Below are 20,105 nucleotides of genomic sequence, written 5' to 3' on the forward strand. Positions count from 1 at the left end.
CTGGACATTTAGATGAGGACCTGAGCTTAGGATTCCCACCCCAAGTTCCCACTTTGCTTTTCCTGGGGCACCTTTTAAAATAACCATTTTGAGTTGAGCCTGCAGCCTCTGCCCCAACCATGTTATATGTAATAGGTGCTTGTTACCCTGCTCTTTATCTCCTGCTTGCTGGACACCTGGGACGTCGGAGCACTGCTCTTCCCCCTGCTCAGTGGCAACCCTGACCCTGGTTTCTGGGATCTGTAAGTAACAAATCTTGTGACTTTGTGTAAGTTTATTGAAATTGCAACTTCAATCAAAAGGACCCGGGGGTTTCACTTCCTCGGGGTGGGAGTTCAGATGCTGAGGGAGCTACTTGCTGACCCCATGTGGGTGGCTGGTGCCTCCTCGTTCAGCAGGTCATAATCCGCATATTCTTAATACACCAGCTATTCCCCTCTCCCCCACCCCGCCAACACATCTGGTTCCTGGCCTTGGGGTGATCAGAGCAGGGAATAGTGGTCCTGAGCATGAGAGCCTGATGGAGGGGGTGGAGGGTGTGTGGACTCCAGATTGGTTGGTTTGCACATGGAAGGCGTGCTTATAGACAACTCGGAATGATTTCCTTTCTCTAGGAACTGGCCAGCCGTGGGAGGGGCAGTCTCTCCAGGATCAGCAAGATCCTAGGTGTCAAAACATCAAAAACCAGAAACCAAATGACATGATTAATATACTCACTGCTTGGGGGCTCATAGACCTGGGTGGCTCAGCTCCACTGGGGTTGGGGGGGCGGGGGGGTGATGCTCATCTGGGTCCTCTCTGTTCTGTTTATTCTCCAGCCTATTTGTGCCACCAGTACTGGTTACTATGATCACATCATTTCATTGAATAATATGTAAACCAATGAAATATGAGTGCCAAAGAAAGAGGTGTTGATACAATAAGATGAATTCTCTGGACTAGATAAAGGCAAATCGCTTTTTTTTTTTTTAAATGCTATCAGTTTAGGTCCAGGCAAAACAACTATAAAAGATTGAGGGGAGCCAAATCATAAAAACATGGGAGGATCTGTACTCCATTGGCTTCACAAGTGTTTTTAAAATTCTTACTCCATTTTAAGGAAATCAGACCTGAAAGTTGGGGGACTTCCCTGGCGGTCCAGTAGTTAAGACTTTACCTTCCAGTGCACGGGGTGTGGGTCCAGTCCCTGGTCGGGGAGCTAAGATCCCACATGCCTCACGGCAGAAAAACCAAAACATAAAACAGAAGCAATGTTTTTTTTTTAAGACTTTTTTTGGGTTTGTTTTTAAAGAAACTGCATACATCATTGGAGACGAACAATAATTTAAATACCATGCAGTTTCTGTATGTACAAAACCTAGGCCATAGAAATCCAGTTTAATTTGTATTCCGTTTATACTGTCTTCCTCATACAGCCGTTGTCTGTTAAAGCAGAACACAGGAGAGTGCTCTGATAAAAAGACGAACTATGTACAGGCACCCGGGAAGCAACTGGAAAAAAGCAACTGGTTTGGGGATCAACAGACAAATGGGAAGAAAGAGTCATTTAAGGCGACCTTCGCCCACTGGCTGTGCAGAGGGAGAGCCTGAAATTCCATTCACTGAAGCACACACCACAGTTTTCATTCAGCAAATATAAATACACGTAAACAGAAGCAAAATCGTAACAAATTCAATAAAGACTTTAAAAAATAAAATAAAAAATAAAACAGGGCTTCCCTGGTGGCGCAGTGCTTGAGAGTCTGCCTGCCGATGCAGGGGACACGGGTTCGTGCCCCGGTCCGGGAAGATCCCACATGCCACAGAGCGGCTAGGCCCGTGAGCCATGGCCGCTGAGCCTGCGTGTCTGGAGCCTGTGCTCCGCGACGGGAGAGGCCACAACAGTGAGAGGCCCGCGTACCGCAAAATAAATAAATAAATAAATAAAAATAAAACAAACCTGGAAGTTGTAGCAAAGACATAGGTTTGCTTTATGCAAAAAAGTGAGGAGACTCCAGACAACAGACCTATACTCAAAGGAAAGACCTGGGCCTGTGTTAAGAGATCGGTGAACAAATATATATGTATATGATTGAGGTGAAAATAAAACTGTTAAGAAATTTAAGTGTCTTTTTATGATTCCTGTCTTCACCTGACTTTTCTGTTAATTGATCAACTAACAGCTCTAATTATGAGTTTCTACTGTTACTGTCCCTATTCTTATAGATGAGGAAATTGAGACTTAAAGAAACTAATTTGCTCGAGATTTGAATGCAGGTCTTTCTGACTCCAAAGTCTGTACATGTTCTAAATCACTATACCAGCTACAGTGCCTGACTATTTTAGCCATTCAGTATTTTTTGAAGAGATAGAAAGATGAGTAAGAACTGGCCCCTGCCCTTAGGAAATTCATGGTCTTGCAGGAGAGGGAGGCATGTAAATAATTCATTTTATTACATATAGTAAGTAAAATTATAGGAGTTCACTGACAGAGATAGAAGAGGGAATGGTGAACTTTCTAAGGTGTCAAGAAAGGTTTCGCGTAGGAGGTGCAAACCTAGATTTAAAACTTTTTTTAATGAATAGGCATATACCAGGTAGAGCGGGCTCTAAGCAGAGGGGATAGCATATACAAAGTTAAAGAGAGAGGATGGTAAGATACGCTCAGAGAAATACAGAGGTTCTGTGTCTGAAGGGTGAGGTGGTAGGAGAGAGTTCTCAAGGGTCAGCTCGTAAAGGTCAAGTCAAGGAGTTTGGACTTGATCGTCTAGAAGTTTGGGGGAGCCATTGAAAACCTTTAATCAGGACAGTGCATGGCTCTGTTTGCACTTTAGATTACTCTGGTGGAAGGGGCCGGGGTGCAGACAAGGTTGGAAGATGAACTGAACTGCATTAATCCAGGTGAAAAATCGCAGCTCTCAATTGCGACAGCAGCAGGTAGAATGAATTCATTAAGGATTTTAGGAAAAACTGGTAGGACTTTATAACTAGATATGGAGTGCGGAGGCCAGCCGTGGGTCTGGGTGGATGCTGGTGCAGTCACCACGGTGGAAAATACCAGTGAAGAAGGAAACAGTGATCTCAGCTTTGGACGCAATTTAAGTTTTCTGCAGGACCTTCAAGTGGGAATGTTCGACACAGCTAGATAATTGGCCTGGAGCTTAAGGGAGAAGTTGCGGGTGGAGACAGATTGGTGATTGTCCTTATACAGGTGGGGCATGAGAGGCAGAAGCAGCGAGGGGAGCAAAGGGCTGATGACAGGAGCCTGGAGAAGGGGTCCACCGAGAAGACGACTAAGAAGGAACTTCCAAAGGGGAGAGAGAAAATCCCGGCCAGAGCGTGGTATCAGAGGTGGTAGTAAAGAATTCCAAGCAGATTTGCCAACGGTCGGTCCTCCCTTGTGCCCCAGAAGGACCAAATCAAGGGAGAGCTGAGCAGTGTCCGCCGCTGTGACCTTGGATGTTTGGGTGGAACCAAGCCCAGATCGTGGTGGGCCGAAGTACCAGCAAGTTAGGAAACCAAGCAGAATACAGAACACCGGGAAACTGTCCCACATTTGAAGAGGGGAAGGAAGAGGGGGCGGTTTGAAACTAGGGTGAAAATGTGGCCATTTAATAGGGTAGGAGGCACCTGAGCTGCTTTATGGGCCAAGGAAGCCATGAGGGGGCAACTGTATCTCAGGGGTTCACCCGTACCCGAAGCCCAGGTGAAGCGAACTTCCTATTCTCCTTCCTTCTTTTCTTTGGGACCTATTCTGAGCCCTCCCTTCCTTTTTTTAAAATCAGAGTTCGTTGTCAGCTACTCCCTAATAGGGAATTTAAGAAGTAGCTCTTCCCAAGGGAGTATTCGGAAACAGCAAATGGCCCGGGAATCCCATCTGTTGCTCTTTCTCTGCTGCCACCATCCTCTAGTCCCCACCTCCTTCTCCACCCCTCTTCCCATGCTCTGGCCTTTGCCTCTGCCCACAGGAATCTAGTTCAGGCTTTTCCCCACAGACAGGAGGAGTTACCACACACATGGAAAAGCTCTTAGCCTTGGTTAACTAACTGTCAGCTCCTGGTACAGCCAGGCTGGTGGGAAGTACAACTTGGTGGGCCAAGTTGTAACCAGGCCCGCTTGAGGACGCCGTTTCTTCCACTGTTCTATGAGGGATTGACTGAGCTCGCTGTGATCCCTTCCTGTGGTGTCACTGCTTGGTGATCCATACATAGAGAAACGAGGCTTAGCCCCAGGGCTTCCTTACACCTTGGCAAGTCCCATACCTGTGGGGTATCGATCACTTTGACCTGAATTATAGGAGCTTGGGTAGAAAAAGGGGCAAAATCCTGATCAGCTTCCTGCTGACCCCTTCGGGGTTTTCTTTTCCATCCTGCAGTCACTCACTGTCCTACATATTCTGCCTTCTGAAAGCTTGCGAATGGCAAGCTAATAGAGCACTGAGCCACAAGTAAGAAGGCAGCCATAGAATGCACCCATTTCCTAGCTATACAGTCTTGGCTAGGTTAGTTGATTCCTCTGAGCCTCAGTTTTCTCACCTGTAAAATGGTATTAGTAATACCTATCACATAGTGATGTGAGTTATTCTATAACAGTGCATATGTGAAAATGCCTTGCACAGAACCTGACATGTAAAAGGTACCCGTTTAAATATTTCTTGGGCCTGAATGCTTAGGAATCCACGATACTTGCAATTTCTATAATTTTATGGAATTAATATTTGAGCATGTCGAACCTGAAAAAAAGACATCACTTTTCATTAATCTTCTAGGAACTTCAGAAAGGATTTTTTTCTTTAGTACATCCTTGTGTTGCTTTGTCCAGCACTGGCCTTCTCCCTCCATCTGAATCAGGAACTCTATTTTTACATTCCTTTCAACTGATAAAATTGCAATGCACTGCAGTGGTTCCCAAGGTAATAGAATAACTGTCTCTCTCACTGGCTCTATTTTTTTCTTTCTTCTTTTTTTCTTTTCCCCTTGATAACAGAAAGCTGCTTTTTTTTCCCCTCCAGAAAAGAAGCGACATCACCCTGTCAATGTTAAATTCTGGCAGAAATGGAGCCACTAAAATAGAAAGAAAAAAAAAACTTGGCAACAGCCAAGAAGGAGAACTTGCATAGCATTTACTTAGTTGTATGTATTTCAGGAATACAGCGTCCTCTGTAGTATTGCCAATGATTGTCTCTGTGGTCAATGCTTATTTCTAAAATAATTCTCTTTTCAGTGCACGTAGCAGATTGATTGCATTGATGGCCCCCGTTCTCTACCTCTCCTTTTGCCTTGCCACTTTGCTGTTCCCTTCACTAAAGAGATGGAGTCCATTAACCCATCTCTTGCTTTTGGACTTGGCCATGTGTCTTGCTTTCATCTGAGGGATGCTTGTAGAAGGCATGCAGTCATGATGCAAGTAGAAGCTTTAAAAAGTACTGATGTGTTTCCCCTAGTCCTTTTGGACCCCTGACATCACTGTGAAAATGTGCCCAGGCTAGCCTTTTCGAGGGCTGTGAGAGGGATCCAAGCTAAGGCCATCCTAGACCATCCAGCTCCCATCGGCTGACCCCATAGGCTTGTGAACAAAAATAAATCTTTACTGTTGTATGCCACCAAAGTTTTCTATTTGTTATACAGCAATAACTAACCGATACAGTAAATTTTGGTGCCTGGGGGGTGACCCATGCCTTCTCCAACTGCAATGGTGAAAAAATTCTTGTACTTCAAGCCCCACTGATATTATGGTTAACGGCCTGGAGAGGTAGTTTGAAATTGCCATTCTAGGTAAACTGCCCTTTAATTGTTCCCTAAATACAGCCTGTACATCCCTGCCTCGGTACCTTTATACATTTCATTCCTCCCTAGTGGAATGTCCTTTCTTCTCTCTTCTCTGCCTATTAGAATCATACCAGATCTCCAAGGACCTAAAGAAAACCAGCCTTTTCTGAATGCACCTTCTTCTCCCTTCACACCAGCCTCAAACTTTACTCCAGAAGGAGGGCACAGCTGGTGTGTCATTATCCATGCTGGACTGTTTCTCCCCAACTGCACCTCGGTCCCCCTTCCTCCCTGGTTGTCTCATGTGGCCCAGCCAATCTTGACCCTCCCTCGCACCCGCTCACTTCCCCCCACTCCCTTTAGGTGCCCCACTGATGTGCTTCCAAAATTACCTTGTGGTTATCTGAGTAAACGGAAGTTTCCTGAGAACAAAGGCTTCGTATGTGCAGCACTTACAATAGCACCCAGAAGATTAAAAAAAATTGTTGGAAAGGTGGATGGAACAGGGATCTGCTGTAACTGTGGCCTGAAGCAGACTAGGCTGTTACTGACCCATCTAAATGGAGGCTCGGCCTGGGGAACTAACGTCCTCAGTAAGCTCGTCCCGTGTATGTTCTTGTCTTCGCAGACTAGGATTAAGTTGGCCTGGGTTCGGGGCCAGGCTAACTTAATCCTAGTCTGCGAAGTCACTCCCCCACCATCCTTGGTGCCCAGGCCCATGCTGGGCAGATGAAGATTCCCTTAAATGTCGCTGATATGCATTGAGCACTTTCTATGTACTAGATGTTGTTCTAAGTGCTTTCAGTGAATTAGTTCATTCAATTCTCACAGCAATCTTACGGGGCACATACTGTTAGTATCTCCATTTTGTCGATGAGGGTTAGAAAAGATTAATTCACTGTTCTAAGATCAACTATCAAAAATACAGTCTGTGCAGACCCAGGCACACCCACCTAGAGTGTGTTATCATCACCGTCACCGCATGTCTCCCCAGGTTCATGTCTCCTAAGGGCGCGTCTCTCGTTTCTCAGTCCTTTCCTCTGCCACGATGGGAGGCGAGGTAAGGGCTAAGAAGAGAAAATTGCTGCTTGATTATTTATTCTGTTTACTTAAATTCCCGTATCATTACCTAATGATATGTATTTCACCAGGAGGAGGCTCGTCTTTTCTTATTTTTATCCATCTATGTTTACCTACCCATGAAGATAACTTCATAAGTAGGTAAATGTGAATGATTAGCAAAGAGCCATATGAAGCAAACTGTATTGCTCTTGGTAAGCCGTCTCTGTTTCTCAGTGGGCTGGAAACCGCACCATCGCTTCCTCTTTATCTTTGTAGTGAGAGCGCAACATTTGTCACTCGGCGTCTGAGCAACTTCAGTGACACCACCAGGAAAGGTCTCTGCTGGTCCAAATGGCACGCTTCCCACGAGTGGCATCTTTTTTTCTCTTTCTGAGTAAGTGTCATCATTCTGTAGGTTACTGTTGTCAAGGAGCTAGTCAAATGGAGACTGTTGGATGATAAAATGGGACAATTTGGTCTCTACAGGAAAAACCATGCCACACATCTCTGGTGCTGGCAATCATTTTTGACTTTTGATGATGTTCTTGGCTACCTAGACATCCTTGAGTTCCAGGAGGTGCAATGTGAGGTTGAGTCCCATGAATCTGATCCCACTGGTTTTTACATTTGTGTGTGTGGCCAGATCTGCTGATTTTGCTGGCCCTGCCTCCACCTTAAGTTCTTGGGCTAACTCAGTAAAAACCTTATGTTCTTGGGCTAACTCATCCCTGGAGATAGGAAGAGGCTTAACTCCTCAGACTGAGAGGTGATGCCTGATGTTAGAACTTGTCTAGATAAATGTGCCTTGGGGATGTGACCGGATGGAAGGAAGTGTCATGAGAGCACTTAGGAGTTTTAGGCTAACCTAAAAGAAGGTTCTGGACTTCATCTGTGAGGTGAAGTGGGAAGTGACTACTAAGAGCCTGAGAAAGGGGCAGGAAGGTTCACTTGGCTCTGCTGAGGGGCAAGTGGAAGGACCTCAGCTGGCCCAGGGGCATTTGTACATGGTTGAACAGGATGGCGAAAGGGGAAGCTTGGGGGGAGATGCGTGAACAGATGAACTGGGGAAGGAATGAAATAGTCTCAGAGCAGACAGAGCAGGTAGCAACTACTTTTTAGTGCTCTGGGTTCTCTTAGCATCTGGTGAAGCCCACAGACCCCAACTTAGAATAATTTTTAAATGTGTGAATTAAAATGTATACGATTATAGGGAAAATCAATCATATTGAAATAGGGTTATTGAAATACTTTCAAGTAAATTTTGATGTAGTCGTTTATTTGCTTCATTATTTATGTATTACATAAGAAGATCTGGAGGTGGTCTATTAACCACCAAACTTCAAAGTCGTAATGAGTATGAACAATATTTCAAGATATCTGCAATAGATGTGGTGTGATGTGAAAATATCTATGATTTATTGTCTACATTCATGACTGAAGAAAATGCTAAATTTCCATTAAGATTAGTGAAAATAAAGATGTAGGTTTTTTTCCCCCCCAAGCTTGTGAATCTTTTCATCCCCCCACATGGACCCAAGTTAAAAACTTCTGCTTTAAAGAGACTGGATGGAGTTAGTGAAGGGACTTGGACAATAGGGGAACTAAAAGAGCTTAGAATCAGTGTGACCAAGGCTGTGGCTAATACATCAAAAGGGTGCAGCATTCAGCTCAACGGGGTGCTTAATAAACCTTGGCTTGAGTTGAATGGGGTTCATGTCTCAAAAGACATTGGGTAGTGTAAGGTAAAGATCAGATATGGGACCTGCTGGGGTAAGAGGTGGCCTGCAGGAGGTTACTGGGACCATTTGCTGGGTAATCAATGCCCACTAGACGGGCTTGGCAGACGTTAATGACTAGGTTCACTGGTGGGGCCCTTTGGGGACTGTTGGCTGGTGTCCTGTTCAGGTGTCTGAGTGTGATTCTCAAGTGTCTGTGCTTTGTGTCTGTGAACCATGTGTTTGGCTTGTGTATGGGGAAACTGGGCTTACATTGTGCAATAAGTCAGACCACTGCAAATTCTCTCTTTGTCTTTTCTTTTTTCCCTAGTGAGTAAGATGAAAGGCCTGGGAAAAGGAAAGTAATAACCAAGGTTCAAAAAGGGGAAGCTTCAAGCCTTTCCATACCCCATTTAAACCATTACCTAAACTGAGTTATATAATTATTTCTTCTAAATTTAAACTCTTCCTAAGCACAACTTTTGTGTAGAGCCACAGTTTTTATGTGAAAAACATATATATCAGGAAGTAACTTGAAAACAATTTTGGAAGCCTGCTATCTGTCATTACAAATACAGAGGGAAAAACGAAGGAAATTAATTAAATGATGGATGATCAACTGACCAATTGCATTGTTTGGCAAATGTATACCTTGTCCTAATTAATTTTTTAAATAAATATGTAAAGACTGATGAATCCTATTAGAATATGGGGCCAGATGAGGTTAATGTCATGGGTAAATGAGCTCTTAGACTTAGGCTTGTCTGATTGGTCTGTCACCCCTCACCCTGAATAGCTGCCCTACAGATAAAAGTCATTAACATGGGAGGGTCCTGGGGAGGGGCTACTGTTTGTCTTACTGGGGCTGCATTCACGAAAAAAAAAAATCCACTGAATTATGGATGGAAGCATTCTCAGCCTCCAAGCAAAAAGGGATTTTATATGGGTAAAGAAAGAGAAGTCGCTTGTTGTGTTTGGTGTTCTCCAGCTAGGTTTTGTATAAGGTGGAAGCATTGGAAGTTGCTGTTTTTGCGTATCAAAAGTGGCCAGGTGTTGGCCACATTTTATATAGGTCAAATAGCTTCCATTCAAATAATACTGAAATAGAAAATTTGGCAATCCCATTAATGTTTTTGGAAAAAGTCCACACCATTAGGGAATTCTTCGTGTTACAAAAATGGGACTCCAATGCAGTATGTCAATGCCAAGCTCTGTGTCCATCAGTCAGCAAGAATCTGACCTGCTGTGCAGAGGTGCCTAACCCTCTGTCTATTAAAAGAGAAAGCAACGGGTCAGTCCTCTGAGGTATTTCACTCTTTAGGAGGAGAGATATGTACAACATCCCACAGAAAACAGATGTATAATAAGATGCTTCAGTGTATGTATGATTCCCCATGCATGGCCATTTGAATTGGCCTCTGTCAGTCATTCCTTTTTATCTCCACAATACCTATTAAACCTTCACACTGTTTCTTCCGCTTTTCTGAGTACCCTCCCAATCATGTTCTTGACCTCGTGCCTCTACTAGCACCTTATGCCATTCATCATCCTCTCTCTGGCTTCATCCATGTCTCCCTTCTACAGCTCCTCTGCCCGTAGACATGTAGAGGTACCTGTGTCTATCCTCCCTCACTGCTCTGCCCACGTCCATCTACTCTTTCTAAATGCCACCCTATTCTATCTCTTTCCCTTCTCCATGACGCTTCTTGAAGTAGTTTATGCTTCTTGCAGTTGCTTCTTACCATTGAAATACTCTGCTTCTGCTCTATGGAAATCTCTTTTACAAAGATTTCCACTGACCTCCTCATCATCAAACTACAAAGACTTTCGTCTGCCTTTAGAGTCCTTACCCTCTCAGCCGCATTCAGCAGTGCTGACAAGCTCTTTCTGCTTGGACCATTTTGCTCCTTTGGTTTTCAAGCTACTGCGTCCTTGCTGCCCTGCCACCTGATTCTTCCCTCCCTGATTCTTCCTTCTGTAGGTTTTGTTCCTCATCCCATCCCCTAAAGAGAGAGATCCTCTAATAATCTCTCTTCAGCCCTCTCCTTACATTCCCGAACGCTTCCCAGTGCTTACATGTAACTGACATAATCTGCATCTACAGCCCAGAACTCTCCCTAGTTAACAAGCATTTACAGGAAGCAGTGAGGAAACAATGGACACAGCCAGGAATTTGACATGTATAAATCCAAGTTCAGTTCTGGCTGTACCATTTACAACTTTGACATTGCTAAATATGGGAACATCTCAGAGTTCTTAAGAGGACTGGATTACAAATATTTTCAAAGGGTTGAGTAGATTTTAAAGTATAGATAGATAGATATAGCTACAGATATAGACATATATTTAAATATTATTTCCAAATGTTTGCTGGATTTCCTTCCTGATTATTCCATGGTACTCTAATTTAGTATTTCCAAAATTAAATGCACCATCTTCTCCTTCACCTTCGAAGGTACACAACAGTACCTTTTCCTGAAATCCTTATTCCTGTAAACAGTGCCATTATTCCCAGTCACCCTTACAAAACCTGGTATCATCTTTGATTTCCTCCTGCCTTCCATCCCTCCATCTACCCCTTCTACTTCCAAGCATCTAAGACACTGAAAAACTCTATAGATCTTATCTCCACAGTGGCTCTTAAATTATAGCCACTTTCTTTCCATTTCTATTGCCTTTATCACTCCTCTTCTGGGCTACTATCATTACCTGATGTCTACTTCTAACCCCATCATCCTATACACTTCAGGTTAATTTTACTAAGACCTTTCAAATACTTTCAGTGGGTTCCCCATTGCCTAATCAATCAAGTCCAAACTTTTAAACATGATAGTCAAGCCCTTCATGCTTTGGACTCAAAATTCCTACCCACTCTTACCTCTTTCTATTAATCTTCATGTAACTCTCCCCTTAATCCAACTGATTACTCTCTATTTCCTGAACAATTCTTTTGATTACTACTTATACAGTCTTTTCATGAAATCTCCTTCACCTAAAAGGCCCTGTCTCTCCACTTAACTTGTCATAACCTTCTCCAAAGTCCATTTTTAATACTATATCTTCCATACACCTTACCTATTTCCATCCCCCAAAATGTAATGTCTCCTTCCTTCAAATTCCTCAAAGCGCTTTTATCATATTTCTTTCCAGGACAGATGACTACCACCCTACTTGACTAAACTGTAAAATCAAGAAGTCAGAGACTATCCCAAACTCATCTTCATATCTTAGTCCTTGAAGCATCAGAAACACTATAAGTGATTGAACAAATATTTATTGAATTAGTAGGCGAAGCAGTAGAAAATGAAGTGCTAGTTTTCAAAATAAAATGTTTCACATGTGGTACCATCTCTCCGAAAAGTCATAAAAAATGTTAAGTGTTGCCTAGACACCAAAAATAACATTGTGGAAACATGTCCTGACATAAACATCTTAGTGGTACCTCAGAAATCATATTTTTTAAAACATTTTTATCTTGAAATATAACATATAAGAAAAGTTAATAAAACATAAATGTGCAATTTAACTAATACATAAAAAGTAAAAACCATGTAATCACTATGCAGGTCAAGAAATAGAACATTGCTAGGACCCTAGAAGCACCCACCCACCTTGCCACACGTCCCATCCAGACACACACACACACAATCACTTTGCTGACTTTCGTGGTACCTACTTCCTGGCTTTTTTTTTAAATAGTTTTACCCGCTATGTTTGCATCACTAAACAATACAGTGTGGTTTTTTTGCCTTTCTTTAAATTTTATGGAGGGTATAGTCAAAAAGATTCTAAAGTGTTCAGCATCTTTCATTAAACACAGTGATCCACGTTTCTGCAACCAGTTGCAATTCACTCACTTTCATTTCTGTATAAGATTCCATTTTATGAATGTACCACAGTCTGCCTGTTCTACTGTTGATGGACATATGAATGGTCTCTAGTTTGGGGGCTGTAATGAACACTGCTGCTGTGGATACTTTTTCACGTGTAGCCTGGTGCAGTGCTCACGTTTCTCTAAGATGTATGTCTCTAAGCCTGGCTAGCATTGCTGACAATGTTTTAAATTGCCTTTGTAGTACAATTTTTTGGTAAATAATATTTTAAAATTTTACTACTGTATGGCATGGGGAACTATATTCAATATATTGTAATAACCTATAATAGAAAAGGATCTGAAAAAGAATATATATATGTGTGTAACTGAATCACTTTGCTGTACACCAGAAACTAACACAATATTGTAAATCAACTATACTTCAATAAAAAGTCATCTGTTTTGAAAAAAAATTAAAAATTTTTTCTCATATGGTCCAACTTCTATTCCTAAATGCTTATTACAAAAAGAGCCTAACATACATATATCACATTAACTGGGATTTATGAATAAATTAGTATATTTTAAATGATTACTGGAAATTTGTGTGATTGGTTGACTGATTGCATATTTGTTTTCCAGTTTTGCATTGATTGTATCCATATGCAATTTTTAGTTGACTGTATCAGGTGATCTCTTACCCTTTCTCCCTATTTTTTTGCAGGTCCCCTCCTATCAGAATTGTCTTCATTCTAAAATTCCTATACTCAGCCTATATTCATGGTCTCTGTAATGTCATTTTCCCCTCTCTCACTTTTTTTTCACTCTGGTCTCCTTTACTCTTTGTCCTTGTGGATTCAACAAATTCAGCAGATGCTCTGCTTCTTCCATGCCTACTTATGAACTCTATTCTGTTAATTCTGTAATACTAGCAATTGCTCCCTGTTGGACCCTTCTGATGTCTTTCCACTGGGCCCTAGGCCCCGAGTGAAAGATCTAGCTCACCCTGTGGCATCTCTGTCATTTGTTCTTTGTTCTTTCTGTTACACAAAATAAACTAGGCTTTAATGTTAACATAATAAATAAATACATACCTTTTAATTTCTAAAAAAGTCTTGATTTTGAAAAGGTGTATGTCAAAGGAACTGTTACCATTGAATAAGATTTTCTCCTTTAAACCTAATACTTAAGATTTGTCCCAACAGGAAACATTCCATAGTGGTCCCAACTGAAAACTTGGGGTAAGAGAACAACTAAACTAAATCTGATCCCAGATCCTGTTGGACTTGACAGTCATCTTGTATGAAGCTTTTCGATAAAGCTGTAGTGGCTCTTTAAAAAATTACAAAATGAAAAACCCTCCACGGTATAGAAAGGAAGTGCTGCTGCTTCTTCAGATGCTAATTTTAGCTAGTCTTGCATCACACCTGGCCGGGAGCTACAGATATTTCCAACCAACCAGCAGGAAAAAGCATGGCACCAGGAGCAGTGCCATAAACTCTGCCTCTCCAGCAATCATTTCTGTGAGAAAAGCTCGATGACAGGTACCTAGGAATTGGAGGCTTGAGGAAGTATATCGAGGAATTTTCCCCTAAAATAATGTAAAAGGTGAATTATTATACATCGTATTTACTTCAGGTGCACTTAGATAAGCAGATATGTTTTATGAAAGTGGTCATGTTACATTGATGAAGCTAAACATTTTTTTTTTAAGAGACTAGAGATTACTATGGAAGTTAAACTTATAAAAGAACAATTAACTCGGGCTTCCCTGGTGGCGCAGTGGTTGAGAGTCCGCCTGCCAATGCAGGGGACACGGGTTCGTGCCCCGGTCCGGGAAGATCCCACGTGCCGCGGAGCGGCTGGGCCCGTGAGCCATGGCCGCTGAACCTGCGCGTCCGGAGCCTGTGCTCCGCAACGGGAGAGGCCCGCGTACCGCAAAAAAAAAAAAAAAAAAGAACAATTAACTCATCAAGCCATTCCACTGCTCCTCATCCTGAAGAAGGTATTGAACATTTGAGTTGATTATAGCTAATAACCTGCGATCTCATTTTCTAGAATTGTAATACAGGGAGCTACATAATGTGGCACATTGGGAACTGGAGCACTAATCTATTTTTATTCCCCTTTCTTTCTCCTACTTGCAAGCTAAGCTCAGCACTGCCCAGAGAGAAGTAACAGTTCAGAAAGGACCGCTGTTCAGAGCTGAAGGTTACCCCATTAGCATCGGCTGCAACGTAACTGGCTACCGGGGACCTTCTGAGCAGCATTTCCAGTGGTCTGTTTACCTGCCGACAGCCCCGACCCAAGAAATCCAGATCATTAGCACCAAGGATGCCACCTTCTCTTATGCAGTGTATGCACAGCGGGTGCAAAGTAAGGAAATCTACGTGGAGAAGGTCCAGGGTAACTCAGTCTTTTTGCACATCGCCAAGCTCCAGACGAAGGATTCCGGCGAGTATGAGTGTCACACACCCAACACTGATGGAAAATACTATGGGAGTTACAGTGCAAAGACGAATCTAATTGGTAAGCTGTGTGCCCTCCTCTTCTAGCCAGCCCCTGAGAAGCCAGATTCTCTCCATCAACACGATGCCTTGCAACGTGACATGACTTTATATTGTGCTGTTTGTTTTGGCAAAAGAGCCCACATACCCCTCTGGATATTTTGGAGTTTGTCACAAATAGGTATCTCATATTCCCTAAAGCTCTTAATTCATTTTCCCAATCGACTTTGTCATGAAGAGTTAGATAGTACGTGGTCTTCCTAGGCCTTGCCCACAGCTATTCATAGGTCGATAATAGCACAGCATTAGACAAAGCTTTGAGAGTTCTCATGTCTCTTCTCAGAGGCAGAATATTAACTTGATAGAAGAGCCAGTATTAATATATTTAATATATGTTTATATATAATTAATATAATACCATAGGAAGTAAGTCATTAACTTGGAAGTAATTACTCTCAAACTACCATTCTCTAACATAGTTACCTATGGGGCAAGGGTCATATTATTTGAAATTACCCTTTTGTCCTTTTGCCTAGAATATCTTATTACTCCCTTTTCAGCCTAGCAAACTCATACATATACTTCTGAACCCAGTTTAGGTATTACCTCTTCTGTGAAACCCATTCTGTCTCAGGCAGTATTCCCATCTTTGTTCTTTCTTGATGCTCTGTTCACACTACTGTTATTAGTACTCACCCAGTTTATGTGGTAATTGGCTACTTACATGACCCTCTCTGACCTCACCTTGAGCTCCATGAGAAGAGAACATTTACCTCACTCTCTAGCACAGTGGTTAGCTCTGAGTAGATGCTCAATAAACATTCATTTTTGAATCTAAGTGTTGCTTTCACATAAACTTAGGCTGTGTGATTTCCTTTGAGGAAGGAAAGAATGGTAGGGTAGTAAGATGGTTTTCGAAACTTTGGTAAGGGTTGCATTTTGGCTCTGAATGATAAATTGTAACAGATTATTTCAGAACTTTATTTTATAAAGGAGCAGGTGAAGGCCCAAGGAAGTGAAGTAACTTCCTCCAATTCATGGAGTCAAATAGGGACAAATATAGGATCAGAATATAGTCTTCTAGCTCCCAGTGCTTTTCCCATTTAAAACCTCTGTGTCTGAATAGCTAAATTGGTTACAGCCTATGCTAAAAATGTAAAATCAGGGTCAGTACAACAGTGAACCAATAGCTTTGCCGAGTTCCCTAGTCTGTATGTATATAGATGCCAATGTTCCTGTTGGCAATAGGGAAAGCATACGGCTGGTGGAAAACCGACTCAAAGTATGTACTGTACAGATGTTGGGTCAGGGCGCCATCTTCATCTAAGGAGGCTAGTCTGACAGGTACTCAGTCAATTACAATCATTCCTTTGCATCCAGTCATTCCAGATACCCTCTCTGCTGCCATGACTTCCCAGACTCTCAGTAAGGAGGAAGGTGAGCCATTGGAACTTACCTGTGAGTCATCCAAAGCCACAGCTCAACATACTCACCTCTCTGTCGCCTGGTACCTGATGCAAGATGGAGAAAGAAGCCAAGCCAGCAAGATTATCTCCCTCTCCAAGGATTTTATGCTGCTCCCTGGGCCCTTGTATACAGAGAGGTTTGCAGCTGGTGACGTGCGACTCGACAAGCTTGGGGTCACTACCTTCAGGCTGTCCATAGGGAGACTTCGGCCCTCAGATCAGGGTCAGCTGTTCTGTGAGGCAACTGAATGGATTCAGGATCCGGATGAAACCTGGACTTCCATCACGAAAAAGCAGACAGATCAAACAACTCTGAGGGTCCATCCAGCAGGTAATTATCTTCTCGGGAAATTCATTAACAGCTAGTAGTGGGTATCTGGATATCTTTCTTCTTCTTTTTTTTTTTTTTTTTTGGCTGTGCCACGTGGCTTACGGGATCTTAGTTCCCCGACCAGGGATTGAATCCGCGCTCTCGGCAGTGAAAGCGCGGAGTCCTAACCACTGGACCGCGAGGGAGTTTTCTCTTTTTGTTTTTTTCTAATCTTTTGTTGGATCAAAAATATCATTAGAGGGCTTCCCCGGTGGCTCAGTGGTTGAGAGTCCGTCTGCCGATGCAGGGGACACGGGTTCGTGCCCCGATCCGGGGAGATCCCACATGCCGCGGAGCGGCTGGGCCCGTGAGCCATGGCCGCTGAGCCTGTGCGTCCGGAGCCTGTGCTCCGCAATGGGAGAGGCCACAACAGTGAGAGGCCCGCGTACCGCGAAAAAAAAAAAAATCATTAGAAAGTTTGAGTAAATTTTGTTTTTGTCATCTGGGAAGCATAAGTAAGAAGGACAGATTTGGGGCTCCGTCCACGGGAGGTTTTCTATGGGATAAAATCTGTTGAATGTTAGGTAGATTCCACAGCCATGCATGGAAATAGTTTTGTTGCCATTCTTGCCAGGCTCTGTGTAAGCACTTTATCTATAATACATTATCGAATTTAGTCCTAACAACCACCCTCTGAGGCAACTAGTCAAGTCCCCATTTTTGAAACATGACCCTGAGCCTCAGCTAAATGCTCTGCCTTAGCTCGCTCTGCTGGAGCTGGCGTTGGAAGACAGGTGTATCTCTCCAAGGCCCTCTCCCCACAGACACCTGCGCCTCAGAGTAGCCTATTTCCAACCTGAAGCCTTGTCTTAGTCACTGCTCCTTCCGCCTTACCCCGTTTCCTTGGAACGATGTCACTCTTCATGAGCCATTGACACTTTCGCCAAAGCAAGCAGGAAGCCTCCATTTTGATTCCTGGTCTCTCCACATGGGCTTTGGTCCAGTAGGAGGAGGTCTATAACCATATATATCCCTGCTAAAAGCAATGATCCAATAGTGGATCATTGAAGTTTTCTTTCTTTTTTTTTAGGAGTGTTATTCTATTCTATTAAAAATTGTCCTGATGGTGGTACGTGTCCAAATTATACTCAGGGAGTCCTTTGGAGACACATCACATGTGCTTCTTTCCCCTCCCTTTGAAAACAATTTTTAAAAATGTAAAACTCTTTATTTTAAAATTTTATTTATTTAGATCAATAAAAGTTGTATACGTTTAAGGTGTGCAATATGATGTTTTGATATCTGTATGCACTGTGAAATGACTACAATGAAGTTCACTAACATACCCGTCACCTCACGTGGTTGTGTTGTGTAAGTGGTGAGAATTCTTAAGATCCTTCTTAGCAAATTTCAAGTAATACCACACAGTATTACTAACTGTAGTCACCATGCTGTACATTAGATCTCCAGAACTTATTTATCCTGCATAACTGAAACTTTGTACCCTTTGACCAATATCTCCCCATTGTCCCCACTCCCCCAACCCCTGGTAACCACCATTCTACTCTCCACTTCTATGTATTCATTTTGTCAATTTTTAGTTTCCACAATATTTGTCTTTCTGTGTCTGGCTTATTTCACATAGCAAAATGTCCTCCAGGTTGATCCATGTTTTTGAAAATGGCAAGATTTTCCTTTTTTCATGGCTGAATAATATTCCATTGTGTATATATACCACATTTTCTTCATACATTTATCCCTTGATGGACACTTAGGTTGTTTTCATATCTTGGCTATTATGAATAATGAACATAGGGGTGCAGATATCTCTTTGAGATACTGATTTCATTTCCTTTGGATATGTACGTGGAAGTGGGATTGCTGGGTTATATGGTAGTTCTACTTTTAGTTTTTGAGGAACCTCCATACTGTTTTCTATCATGGCCATACCAATTGACATTCCTTGTACACTAACAGTGTACAAGGTTTCCTTTTTCTTGTCCATCCTCACCAACACTCGATATCTTTTGTCTTTTTGATAATTGCCATCCTAACAGATGTGAGGTGATATCTTGTGGCTTCAATTTGCATTTCCCTGATGATTAGTGATGAGCATCTTTTTCCATATTTTTGGTCACTTGTATGTCTTCCTTTGAGAAATGTCCCTTCAGATCCTTTGCTCGTCTTTATATTAAGTTATTTGGGGTTTTTTTTTTTGGTTTGCTATTAATTTGTATGAGTTTCTTATCCATTTTGGCTAGTAACCCTTTTTCAAATACATGGTGTGCAAATATTTTCTCCCATTTTGTAGATTGTCTCTTCACTCTGTTGATTGTTTCTTTTGTGTGCAGGATCTTTTTAGTTTGATGCGATCCCACAATCTATTTTTACTTTTGTTGCCTGTGCTTGTGGGGTCATATCCAGAAAATCATTGCCCAAAATAATGTCAAGAATGTTTTCCTTCTATTTTCTTTTCTTTTTCTTTTTCTTTTTTTTTTGGCTGTGCCATGTGGCATGTGGGATCTTAGTTCCCTGACCAGAGACTGAACATGTGCCCCCTGCAGTGGAAGTGCAGAGTCTTAACCACTGGACTGCCAGGGAATTCCCCCTTCTGTTTTCTTCTAGTAGTTTTTCAGTTTCAGGTCTTATGTTTAAATCTTTGATCCATTTTGAGTTTATTTTTTTAATATGGCACGAGATAGGGGTCCAACTTCATTCTTCTGCATGTGGATATCCAGTTTATTCAACACCATTTATTTGAAGAGACTATCTTTTCCCTGTTGTGTATTCTTGGCACCCTTATTGGAGATTAATTGACATAGATTCATGGATTTGTTTTTGGGTTCTCTTTTCTGTTTCATTGGTCTATATGGCTTTATACCAGCACCATACTGTTTTGATTACTGTAGCTTTGTAATGTATTTTGAAATCAGGCATGTGATACCTACAGCTCTTGCTCAAAATTCTTTGGCTAGTCAGGGTCTTTTGTGGTTCCATATGAATTTTAGAATTCTTTTTGTCTATTTTAAAATGCCATTAGAATTTTGATAGGGATTGCAATGAATCTGTAGATTGCTTCGGGTGGTATGGACATTTTAACAATATTAATTCTTCCGACCCATGAACATGGGATATCTTTCCATTTATTTGTTTCATCTTCAGTTAGTTTCATCAGTATTCTATAGTTTTCATTGTACATGTCTTTCACCTCCTTGGTTAAATTTATCCCTAAGTATCTTCTTCCTTTTGATGCTATTGTAAATGGGATTGTTTTCTTAATTTCTTTTTTGGATAGTTCATTGTTAGGGTATAGAGATGCAACTGATTTTTTTTTTTGTATGTTGATTTTGTATCCTGCAATTTTACTGAAATTCTTTATTAGTTTTAACATCTTTTGGTGGAGTTTTTTTTGGTTTCTATATGTAAGATCATGTCATCTGCCAACAGTGACAGTTTTACTTCCTTTTTTTCCAATTTGGATGCC

General features: G+C 42.0%; 1 protein-coding gene across 1 annotated transcript in view; it reads left to right on the forward strand.

Annotated features, from left to right (window-relative positions):
* Positions 1-14,464: 14,464 nt before the first annotated feature.
* Positions 14,465-20,105, forward strand: part of CD101 (CD101 molecule) — a gene marked incomplete at its 5' end in the record, with an annotated part of 29,306 nt that continues 23,665 nt past the window's right edge. Inside the window, 2 exons of the mRNA XM_067727411.1 lie at positions 14,465-14,867; positions 16,226-16,642. Of these exons, the coding sequence (XP_067583512.1) occupies positions 14,465-14,867; positions 16,226-16,642 (820 nt within the window). The remainder of the gene's footprint in view (positions 14,868-16,225; positions 16,643-20,105) is intronic.

The sequence above is a fragment of the Pseudorca crassidens genome, chromosome 2, assembly GCF_039906515.1.
Source record: "Pseudorca crassidens isolate mPseCra1 chromosome 2, mPseCra1.hap1, whole genome shotgun sequence".
Taxonomy (NCBI): domain Eukaryota; kingdom Metazoa; phylum Chordata; class Mammalia; order Artiodactyla; family Delphinidae; genus Pseudorca; species Pseudorca crassidens.